Genomic DNA, 12,218 nt, shown 5'->3' on the forward strand with positions numbered 1-12,218 from the left:
GATGTTCATTTTTCAATATTCAACGGCTGAGATCTTTTGCTAACCAAAGATCAGATAGAATCAAACAATTCTTTAAGTAAGCAACAGAGAATCATTTAGCATGTTAGCTCCAGACACTCCCAGTCATTTTGCACTCACTTGACGCCAACCGAAAGCGGCAGAGAGGTATGTTGCAAGTTCTACAGTGTACAATGGGATTAATAGAGTGCTGACGGCTAGCAATATGATGTTAGCATCTTGGCTGACTCCTTGTCTTCCAGATGGTGGCGTCGGTAGTCTGGGGATGCTAGCCCCTCTAACTCTACCTCTATCTGACACCAGACAAGGTGGTCCATTTCTGTAGGGGTTCTATAGGCCGAGAGGCTGAATATGTCTGATCCCTTGGTAAGAGACTGTTGTGTTCCACAGAGATCAATGAGGGAAACCGTTCATTTACACCATGGTTGGCATTCCCCCTTTACTTAAATACTCTTTAAAAATCTAAAACCGTAGGCAAATCCTTTTGGCGGAGCAGAATCAAAGAGAATAAATAAAGGAAAATCAAACCAGGATGTCAGTGCGTAACGTGGCGATAATTACCATGTGATTAATGACTATTGATAAGCAATAAACACAGCTGACAGAGGTTTTACAGTATCGGATGCAACATAGTGATTTATTTGACTTACAAAGCCTCTTAATGAATGGATGGCCCATAAATATATGGATGAAAGGCTCCCTATTTGGAACTAGAAAAAATGCATTTTACTCTCCTCTAATTCTCTATCCACTGCACTACACTGTATTGGCATACTGGAAATACTTGTGATACTTGAAAGATAATATCGTAAATTGAAATGTAAGTTATTCGGAGATAACTCGACAACAGTCATATCGTCGTGCGGAATAAAGAGCGCACCACAGAACGTCGAGAGGGCTACAAAGGCAGAAAGAAAGCTAAGAGTGCCTAACTCTATTGAATAATTCAGCGTGTCCCCCTCGTCTGAGTTGGCAAAAAAAAAAGGAGCTACATCTATACAAGGCTGAGAGAGGGGAGGCCTTTCCTGGAAGAAAAAAATCACCACTCTTAAATCCTCGGTTCCCTATTGCTCTGTGTGGCGTCATGCTCCTAGGACTGTGGCTGTCGGCTCTCAAAACGGTATCTTACTATCATGCTATACTGTGTTTGCATAGAAGTCGGAGCTTAACTCTAGGGGCGCTGAGGGGGGGACCGTTCTGGAGGGGGTTCATTCATGCCTTACCAGTGGATGCTATAGAAGAAGAAATAGGGGAGCCATGTCGTGTGTCCTGCTGTGCGTGTCGTCCCCTGCGGTGTGTTCCTCCGTTCCTGGCTACATAGGAGTAGTTAAGAGTATCTCTAGGCAATGGTACTGTACACACACACACACACACACACACACACACACACGCACACCCGCATACACACAGCAGCCTGAGAGACCACCAGGGGGCACTGTGGTGCTAGCAGCTACCGGGAGAGGAGCAGACCGAGCCACACATGCCGAGTTTGGAGGAGGTCTCGGGTTCGGGCTCATCGTCCTCTTCTGTGCCCCCCTCGGCCTCTCCGTCGCCGTTGACGTCGGTGTCATCACCATCACCAACACCATCGCCATCTCCTTCTCCATCTCCGTCGTCACCCCCCGCCTCGGCAACGCCTTCGCACTCACCGCCCTCCGAGGTGCCTTCCTCCTGACTTTTTTTCAACCTGCCACACAGACAAACAATGCAGTCACACACACACACACACACACACAGACACAGACACAGACACAGACACAGACACAGACACAGACACAGACGACAGAGACGCAGACACACACACACACACACACACACAGAAAATCACATTTGTGGTGAGAATACATTGAGGGGGTCTAAGGCTATGATATATAGTGGGGTGCACAAATTTGGGCACCCCTGGTTTAAATGTCTGTTACAATTAATCTCCAAGTGATTGAAAGCAAACCTGAACACTAAATGCTACAAAGTTAAACATGACACCTTTCTGCACATTTTAAAGCAAGGTTTCGTTTTATTTTCATTTTTCAGTGTTTTTAAATGATAAAAAAGTAAAAGGGCCCTGTGCAAAGGTTTGGGAACCTTTTTGGATTATTCTTTGTTACCTTTTGAGAAGATGATTACTAAAGGCCAATGCACACAGCGTGCGATTTCTGTTGCGCGACAACATTCCATTTTGAAGTTTGAATGGAAGTCTATGAGAACATCGCATCCCAACACACACGGCCCCGATTTTAATCGCACCGATTCGCACCCGATTTTAAAAGCACACGGCGTGTGAGTTTTGACAGTGCAACAAAACTCGCACGCCGTGTGCTTTGTCCCATTCAAAATGAATGGAATCGAATTTTCGCCGTGCGATTAAAATCGGGGCCGTGTGTGTTGGGATGCGATGTTCTCATAGACTTCCATTCAAACTTCAAAATGGAATGTTGTCGCGCAACAGAAATCGCACGCTGTGTGCATTGGCCTTAAGGCCCAGACCAAGTAAATGAAACAATTGAAGTCAAGGCAAGATCTGGAAGACCAAGAAACATTTCTGATAGAATGGCCCGAGATCTGGTAAGAAATGCTCAGAAGAACCCACACATCACTGCTAAAGATCTGCAAAAAAGAGTAGCAGACACCGGTCTAGTTGTTCACAGGACAATACAGCGTACCGTAAACAACAAAGACCTACATGGCAGAGTTGCCAGAAAGAAGCCTTTCCTACGACCTCAACACAAAATTAAGCGTCTAAAGTATGCAAAAGAAAACCTTGAGAAACCTGAAGCCTATTGGAACAATGTGCTTTGGACTGATGAAACCAAAATTGAACTTTTATGGCAACAACCAAAGAAGGTATGTTTGGAGAAAAAAAGGGTGAAGCATTTGTAGAGAAGAACACCTTGCCAACTGTTAAGCATGGAAGTGGATCCATTATGCTTTGGGGTTGTGTAGCAGCTGGGGGCACAGGCAATATTGTGCGGGTGGAAGGAAGAATGGATTCCACCAAATATCAAGACATTCTAGAGGCTATTGTTCGAAGGTCAGTACAAAAATTGAAGTTGAAGAGTGGTTGGGTATGCCAGGAAGAATTCCAAAAACAAGAATTGATAGACTCTTAGCTGGCTATAGGAAGCGTTATAGTTGCCCGAGGAGGAGTTACAAAATACTAGCTGACAGGGTTCCCAAACTTTTGCACAAGGCCTTTTTCCTTGTTTTATTATTTTGAAACTGTAAAAAGTTACAAAATAAAAATGAATCTTGCTTTAAAATGTGATGAAATGTGTCATGTTTAACTTTGTACCATTTAGAGGTTAGGTTTGCTTCTTTTTCACTTAGATATTAATTGTAAAGGGCATTTTGACTAGGGGTGCCCACATTGTTGCACCCCACTGTATGACTAGAAATTATGCCGGAGTAGTAAAAATAGAACTAGAACCCCATTAATTACAGCAATAAGGAAACTCCATTTGCCATTCAGGAAGGTTTCCAAATCATGCTGCAATCGCAGTCACTGGTAAATAATGAATGAGGTAATAATTTAGAGCAGTGCTGAACCAATATTCTCTCCCTCTGGATAGCAGAGCAGTCCCATATTCCATGAAATATGAGCTTAAGCTGCTTTACCAACGATGAGTGTACATTCTAGATAATCATTCTGCATAATCACAACAAAATGTCCACATTATAGGGTAATAAAACTGCTAGAGTACTATAAAAGCCTTCATTTAATCCAGCATTTACATACTCAAGTGAAGAGGATAGTATAGTGTCTCTCTGCTGGCGGTTAAATTGGACGAGGATGCAGCAGTCAATAACAGCAAGGATATATAATATTACTACTATTCACCATGATCTGCAAACACACCCGAAACCCCTATCATTACGATCAGGAAATACTAAACAGCAGTTCTGAAATGGACAGATTGAATTCTGAAATGACTGTGTAAAAGGCTAATTATTTTCACGGTGAATGTCATATCATTTTTGGGACAGTGAAAATATGTTTCTTCTTTTGGCTCTACAAGGGGCAGTGGAGAGAATAGCCATCATCATCATCACATCAGGTCACACCCACAAGGGAGAACATCTCACCTCATTAAATCAACACTGAGACCTGAAAGACTAAACATACCCCTCCGCCCCCCCACCCCCCCAATTTGTTTGTGTTCTTTCCTCAAATTGGATGTTTTGCGCGGGACGAAAATAGAACCTCATATTTCCGAATGCACTTGGGGGCATGACAACAGTACTGAGGGCTTCATAATTGAATCATCTAAGTAATAATCCAGCCCCCCTCTCACTGCAGAAGACCGCCCAGGCCTGGAGGAGGATACAGTACATGGTATTGTTAGAGATGCAGCAGCTTTACGGCTTATAGCACAGAGATCAGTCTTGATGACACTGAAGGTCAACGTTCATAACTTGGAGATCATAACGAGAGGGTTCACTGATGAACACCTGGCCTAGCTCATAAATATGGAGTGGCGTTCTACAATCCACTGTCAATCATGTCGGAATCACACACAATAGGGTGGATTTGACAAGGGACTTGTACGAGCCAAATAACCTTAAAGAAAGATATGATAGAGAGAGAGAGGGAGGTGGAAATGTCAACTGAAGAAAAGTGTAACCTTCCTTCTGTATGCAATACACTAGACAAACCAATACACAGAGCACCACAGCTGGGGTCAACTCCATATCAGAAAGTAGGAATCATGAAGCGCCGTTTGTTTTCAAAGATGTTTTCATCCTTTAATGGGTATTTCAGATGAATTTCATCCAGTAATCTCTTATCTTTCCCATTCATTGCTTTTTGGACATGGGGAGCGAGCATGGTGCAGACTACTAAGAGTATAGTATAGATTATCTCAGGTTACAACACGTTTTATACATATTCACCCTATTTCAGGGCACCAAAACTATGTATTGGGGCAGATTAATATAATGTCCAAATTAAGCACTCATTTTTAGTATTTGGTCACCAATCCTTTGGATGGGATAACTGCCTGAAGTCCGCAACCAATTGACCTCACCTTTACCTGTGAGGCAGCTTTACCGTTGCAGAAATCTTCAGTTCTTGTTTGTTTTTAGGTACTGTATGTTTACCATAGGCCTATTCAGCAAATGAAATGCATGTACAATTGGATTTCAATAATGGAGATTGACTTGGCCAGTCAAGAACTTGTCCACTTTTAATCCCTGAAAAACTCTCTAGTTGCTATGACAGTCTAGGGCGAGATGGCGATATGCAACACATGGGAATTCACAACACCACGACCGTCACTTTGGGGAGAGCTGCATGATTGTGCCATTGGCCCCCAGCAAATATACCCCAAACTTCGTACCATTCTCTTAAACCTGACACTATTCGTGACGTTAGAATTATAAGGTTCTATCTCAATTGTTGTCAAAATTTAGTTTTTTACATAATCTGATCCATTAGGTGTTTATTAATGCCTGTGTGGTGTTATTTTTAAAATGTTGACATTTTTGAGTTATTAATTCATAAAAATACAAAGGTTCCATCTCACAAAACATAATGGAATGTAAAAACATTGACGCTCAATATCTCTGAACTACCCTAAACGGAGATAGAACCTTATCATTCTAAGCTCACGTAATGTTGATCCATCATTAGCGCGCTGTGTTATTTTGGTTGTAGCTAAGAACATATTTGAACAAACAGCGTCTGAAAACTGACACCACGGATAGAGAAAATAGACTTACATGCTAACAGCTGTTACAACAGATTGGTAGTAGTATTACTAACTAGCTAGCAGCCCCTGGTCGATGTTGAAGTCAGTTGTAAGTGTGATGCAGTCAATTGGCGAAGATCGCATGTAAAAATATCAAGCACCAAATTCATAAAATTTTCTGAGATATTGAATTTGGGGTTTTCATAAGCTGTAAGCCATAATCATCAAATTTATAACAAATAAAGGCTTTAAATATCTCGCGTTGCATGTAATGAGTCTATATAATATCTAAGTTTAACCCTTTAAGTTGAATTACTGAAATAAATGAACTTTTGCACGATATTCTAATTTTTTGAGTTGCACCTGTATATGGAATATGTATAAAATAAAAGTGTTGTCATTTCTAAATGCTGAAACCATGTACACAAATACCCACAAACAAAAGCTGAGAATCTATACTTTAATCTAATTGTAATAATAATAATAATAATAATAATAATAATAAAATGGGTAATTATTACTCTCATTTATTATTATTATTATTATTTTTATAATTATTATTATTGTTGTTATTGCAATGCTATTATTATTATTATTATTATTATTATTATTATTATTATTATTATTATATCATAGAGCTTACTATGGGTAACATCATCATGCTTTTATTAGTCTCTCAGTGTAACAGTGTTAGGTCAGGGCGCTTACTTCTCACGGTTGAAGATCATGAACTCTTGCTGCACAACGTCAAGGCAGTCCTGTAGGTGGTCGTTCTCCTGAGGGGCAGTGGAGAGAATAGCCATCATCACATCAGGTCACACCCACAAGGGAGAACATCTCACCTCATTAAATCAACACTGAGACCTGAAAGACTAAACATACCCCCCCCCACCCCCCGTTTTTAAAATCACAGCAATGATTTGTTTGTGTTCTTTCCTCAAATTGGATGTTTTTTTCATGACAACAGTACTGAGGGCTTCATAATTGAATCATCTAGGTAATAATCCAGCCCCCCTCTCACTGCAGAAGACTGCCCAGGCCTGGAGGAGGATTCTTCTTTTCGTGTCCACAAGAGAGTCAGTTACAAGGCTTGGCTAGATGTGGTTCAACCACAGCTGAACACATTGCTGTCCCTTCTCATTGAACTCTGCCAAGTCCGTTGATGTGCAGGGCTGTTCCAGCAGGGGGCATATCAGGAGGTGCTGCATGGTCTGTGGTTCAGTGCCACAGTCACACACAATGTCCCCGTCATTTAGGTATCCCCATTTGGCGAGAGTGGCTTTTGTAAGTCCAACACCAGATCTTATCCTGTTTAGGCATTTCCACACTGCGTAGTTGGTGTCTGCTCCAGGGGGCAGTGCCTCGCTCGCCTTTAGCTCCATTGTTGTTGCTGGTGGGAGTTTGTCCAGCCTTTCTTCCCACCGAGTGACTCTTTCACTGCTTGTGCTCGGTGTTCCGAGGGGCGGGACGCTCTTCAGGAAACTTTTCCTTGATTTAAGGCGGCTTTTGGCTGGCACATGGCCAAAGAGAGGATGTCTTTGGTCAGTAGACTGTTGTTGGCGCTCTTTTTTGCTTGCTGCATTTCGTCGTATCTCTGGTGGGGCTATGCCTGCCAGGATGTACAGACGGTCTGTTGGTGTTGGTTTCAGACAGCCTGTGATAAGGCGGCAGCTAGCATTGAGGGCGGGATCCAGCTTCTTGGCATGGGCAGCTCGCTCCCATACTGGGCAGGCATACTCGGCAACTGAGTAGCAGAGAGCTAGTGCGGTTGACTTCAGGGTCTGTGGGTTAGCACCCCAGGTTGTGCCAGTGAGCTTGCGGATGATGTTGTTCCTCGCACTCACTTTACACTTGGTCTTCTCAGTGTGGGTCTTAAAAGAGAGGCATCTGTCCAGGGTTACCCCTAGGTAGACTGGGTGCTCACAGTGTTCAAGGGAGGTTCCTGACCAGCTGACCTTCAGTTGGCGCTTGGCTTCACGGTTTCTCAGGTGGAAGGCACACACCTGTGTCTTAGATGGGTTTGCATCTGGATACAGTTTGGAGGAGGATACAGTACTAGGTGTTGTTAGAGATGCAGCAGCTTAACGGCTTATAGCACAGAGTCTTGATGACACTGAAGGTCAACTTTCATAACTTGGAGATCATAACGAGAGGGTTCACTGATGAACACCTGGCCTAGCTCATAAATATGGAGTGGCATTCTACAATCCACTGTCAATCATGTCAGAATCACACACAATAGGGTGGATTTGACAAGGGACTCGTACGACCCAAATAACCTTAAAGAAAGAGATATTTACAGAGCGGGGGGTGGAAATAATAATAATAACTTTCATTTGTATAGTGCCTTTCCTGCAAACGTTTCAGCTCAACGTGCTCCAACCGAATGACCCCCGCAGAACGGTGTAGAGCCCAGTTCACATCTAGGAGTCACGGCGCAACGGAACGCGACACAACTGGAGTCGCAGCGGTCTTGCAAGGAACTGCCAACGATTTGACTTGTCAAGTCTCAGTTCTCATTTTATGGAACGTCTGCTATTTCTCTTCAGCCAATCAGAAAATAGCACAGACCAGCATCATCTGTTGCCAAGAAGCGGAGTGGATCTTATTAATACCACCCGTTTCCGAGCCCAACAGGAATTAGCATTTTGTGGTAACGATGAGAGTGCAAACTCTTCTAATCGTGGCAACTATGTTGAGCTATTACATGCTTTTGCTGAGAAAAATGAAAAGTTAGCTAGACATTTGGAGACAGGTAGGCAAGACTCTTGAAACTCTCACCTAGAAAGGGGTACATCTTTGTGAGTGACATGAAACTGACCACTCCATAGCCAATAGATAATCCCTTGTTGTTGTTATATATGGAACTGGCTTTATTCAACGTTTAGGTCTGTCATGACAATGGAGTCTGAATATGAGTGCAGCGGTGTGTTTTTATGTTTTCGTCTAGTGTGTGTGCGCGCGTTTGCCTTGACAGCTAATGCATTTGCGTTGCAAATGGGAGGCACGTTAGCTAGCTAGATAGCCTACATAGTCAAGTAAAAAAACGGCTCCATATCCTCTGTTTCCTAGCTCGGCGTCTTCGCCGTTTATTGATCAGTGCTACTGCCAGCATGTCACTGTCGCTGTCAGCCATCTTGCAGGGTAAAACACAACTTGCGTCGTTGTTATGGAAACGGTCGTCTGTGTCTCGTCTGTGTCTCATCACAGATCTTTGGTTTGAACTACCCATCGGTCGCGAGTAGTTGCCGAGTTCTTTTCTATGCGCCGTTCTAAACGTTCTAAAACTGACCCTAGATTTGAACTGGGCTTAAGCTGTACGGGGGGCAAACTCTAGGACGACAGATGGACATTTGCTTCTCGCTAATACAGCCATCTTCTTGTTTCCTAGTGTAGACAATGAATGCATGTGGACACTGTCCTCCTCTAAATCAAATGAACTAAACTAAACTAAACTGTGTGCAAAAACAATCCACTAGACAGGCCAATACACAGAGCACCACAGCTCGGGTCAACTCCATATCAGAAAGTTGGAATCATGAAGCGCCGTTTGATTTTGTTCATCCTTTAATGGGAATTTCAGATAAATGTAATTCAATAGTCTCTTATCTTTCCCATTCATTGCTTTTGTAACACGGGGAGTGAGCATGTCGCCAACTGAGTAAGACCTCAGCCGATTGGATCGATGCTGGTAGCTTTCTTCAAAAGGTTCATCTATAGAGAGTAGTAAATTAATTTCAGGTGCATGTCGTGACGCACGTAAAATGACTGAAATGAGACACTGGAGCTACGTTGATACGACGTGAGCAAACTCTCAAGTACAGAAGGCGGCAGTGAATCACCGACTTTGGAATTGTGCCAGCTCAAAACACAGAAGATGAAAGAGAAACATTTTAAAATGACAGTTAATTTAGGGAAGTACTCCCTCTAGTGTTTAATTGACTCTATGGTATTGACATGGTAATAGACATGGTAATAGTGAGTGATGGGACAGTATTGGGGTGCAGGACCTACAGACTGGGAGTCCTTGCTGTTGTCCCGGGACCTGTTCTTAGCCAGTCTCTTCTTCTTCTTGTGCAGAGGGCGGGACTCCAGGATCATCTCCTCCAGTTCAAAGGTCGGGTCGCAATGCAGACGGCCCTTCTGTGGAACCAACAGATACACACACACACACACACACAAACATATGCACGCACATCACACACAAACATATGCACGCACACACACATGCACGCACACACACACACACAAACATATGCATGCACATCACACAAACACACACGCACATCACTCACACACACACACACACACACACACACACACACACACACCAACTCTTACTATGATGGCCACACTGCATGGTGGTGTGAAGAAATCAATATGCCCATGCATTATTTATTATTGACTACAATATATGCATCAAGCAGAGCAGAAATGAGCAGAATGGAAAAGCTGTGTTTGAGGTGTGGGAGGGTTAACTGTAAGTGACTAGACATTCATTGGTCATGGCTGTGCAGGATGTGCAAATAGGTAAGTGTTGGTGATTGTCTGTTGGTAACACTAGAACAGCCATAAGGGGTCATTTGACTGTGAGTAAAGAAAAATGTTCTATCTTTGCACTCGATCAAATTTCAGGACCCTCCTTTCATGACTTTTCCTAGATATGCGTTCTATATGCGTTCTACCACCCAGTATCCAGACATTTTTTAAATCATCATCAGGATAAGCTAATATGAAGCTATTTTGCAGTTTTTCTGTGTAGGAAGCAGGCTAATTTACAAGTGGCCAACTAGTGGTCGTTGTGTGTAAGTAGCAGCTTGAGCATTGTAAAGAGGCGAGGCGGCTCTTCCAGTTGTAAAAGGGCACGGCTGTTCCAGGGTTCAGACCCGTCCTCACGTTAGGAACGAAGCCTGCGTCCATCTTCTTCTCGTACACGGCGTCCCAGTTGACGTCAGACAGGTACGGCGCCATCTGCATGTGAGACAGGCTGGAGAAGCGGTGCTCTGGGTTCACCGTCAGCAGCTGACACACACACACACACACACACACACACACAAAACCAACCCCATTTAACATGTATCAATAGTGCCGTGTCTGCAATAGACAGCTTTTTTGGTTACCCTCCCCCCTAGGACAGCTTAACGTGCACCTATTAAAAAAATGATGGGGGGGGATGGAGTTCTGTTGTCATGGAAACCATCTTTCTTTCACCATTTATGATGCCAAATCATTCCCCCCCCCGAGGGCTGGTAAGGTCTGTCCCTCTGTGGAGTTCTGTTTTGGTAATCGATCAGCAGCAGAGCGGAAGAGACTGATGCCAGAGCTCCTACCAGACCCCCCCCCCCCCCACACACACACACACACACACACACACACACCGAGTAGTCCCTTAGGCTCCATCGGTCTCTCCTCTGCTCCTCTCTTTCTCTCTCTCTCTCTCTCTCCCACTCTCTTCTCCTCTCGCCTTAGTCCAATTGCCCTCGACCAACCTCGGATCCCCTCTACCCCCCTCTGAGCCAAGCCCACCCTCTCCTTCCTCCCAGTAGCCCCCTCATCCTCCCATCTGTGCTCTGCCTGGCCACTCACCTTCCTCATGAGGGAGACCAGGTCTTTGGGCCAGGCTGGGCTGTACTGCACACTGACCGTGCTGAAGAGCTGCATCAGAGACTCCACCGAGTTACTGGCGTGGATGTCATAGGGCCTCTGGACAGGAGAGCGGGAGGGAGAGGCAGAGGGAGGGAGGGAAAGACAGACAGGGAGAGAGATGGAGAGAGTCAGAGAGACAGACAGGGAGAGAGATGGAGAGAGTCAGAGAGACAGACAGGGAGAGAGATGGAGAGAGTCAGAGAGACAGACAGGGAGAGAGATGGAGAGAGTCAGAGAGAGGGAGGGAAAGACAGACAGGGAGAGAGATGGACAGAGTCAGAGAGAGGGAGTGAAAGACAGACAGGGATAGAGATGGAGAGAGTCAGAGAGAGAGACAGGGAGAGAGATGGAGAGAGTCAGAGAGACAGACAGGGAGAGAGATGGAGAGTCAGGGAAAGACAGACAGGGAGAGCGATGGAGAGAGTCATAGAGACAGACAGGGAGAGAGATGGAGAGTCAGAGAGACAGACAGGGAGAGAGATGGAGAGAGTCAGAGAGAGGGAGGGAAAGACAGACAGGGAGAGAGATGGAGAGAGTCAGAGAGACAGACAGGGAGAGAGATGGAGAGTCAGAGAGACAGACAGGGAGAGAGATGGAGAGTCAGAGAGACAGATAAGTGATATACAGACGGACAGAGACGAACGTCCCAACACAGATACAGAAAAAAAATATATATATACGTGTATATATAAATATATATACCAACTCCACTTCCCATAATTCATGCCTCACCCAGCCACGCAGCACTTCAAACACCGTCACACCTAGTGACCACCAGTCCACCTCGAACGCATACCCGGTACCTCCACTCACGAACGACTGGAAGATCTCTGGAGCTGCAAGGAAACAAGCAACGCAGCATAATACATG

The 12,218-nt window shown here is 44.4% G+C and overlaps 1 protein-coding gene across 1 annotated transcript in view; it reads right to left on the reverse strand.

Moving 5' to 3' along the window:
- Positions 1 to 1,461: 1,461 nt before the first annotated feature.
- The window catches only part of stk32c (serine/threonine kinase 32C), a gene marked incomplete at both ends in the record, with an annotated part of 81,273 nt that continues 70,516 nt past the window's right edge, over positions 1,462 to 12,218 (reverse strand). The window contains 6 exons of the mRNA XM_080533036.1: positions 1,462 to 1,705; positions 6,411 to 6,478; positions 9,717 to 9,845; positions 10,599 to 10,724; positions 11,289 to 11,405; positions 12,081 to 12,184. Coding sequence (XP_080389162.1) covers positions 1,462 to 1,705; positions 6,411 to 6,478; positions 9,717 to 9,845; positions 10,599 to 10,724; positions 11,289 to 11,405; positions 12,081 to 12,184 — 788 coding nt within the window. The remainder of the gene's footprint in view (positions 1,706 to 6,410; positions 6,479 to 9,716; positions 9,846 to 10,598; positions 10,725 to 11,288; positions 11,406 to 12,080; positions 12,185 to 12,218) is intronic.

This window comes from Nansenia antarctica (assembly GCF_963989245.1).
Source record: "Nansenia antarctica genome assembly, chromosome: 1".
NCBI lineage: Eukaryota > Metazoa > Chordata > Actinopteri > Argentiniformes > Microstomatidae > Nansenia > Nansenia antarctica.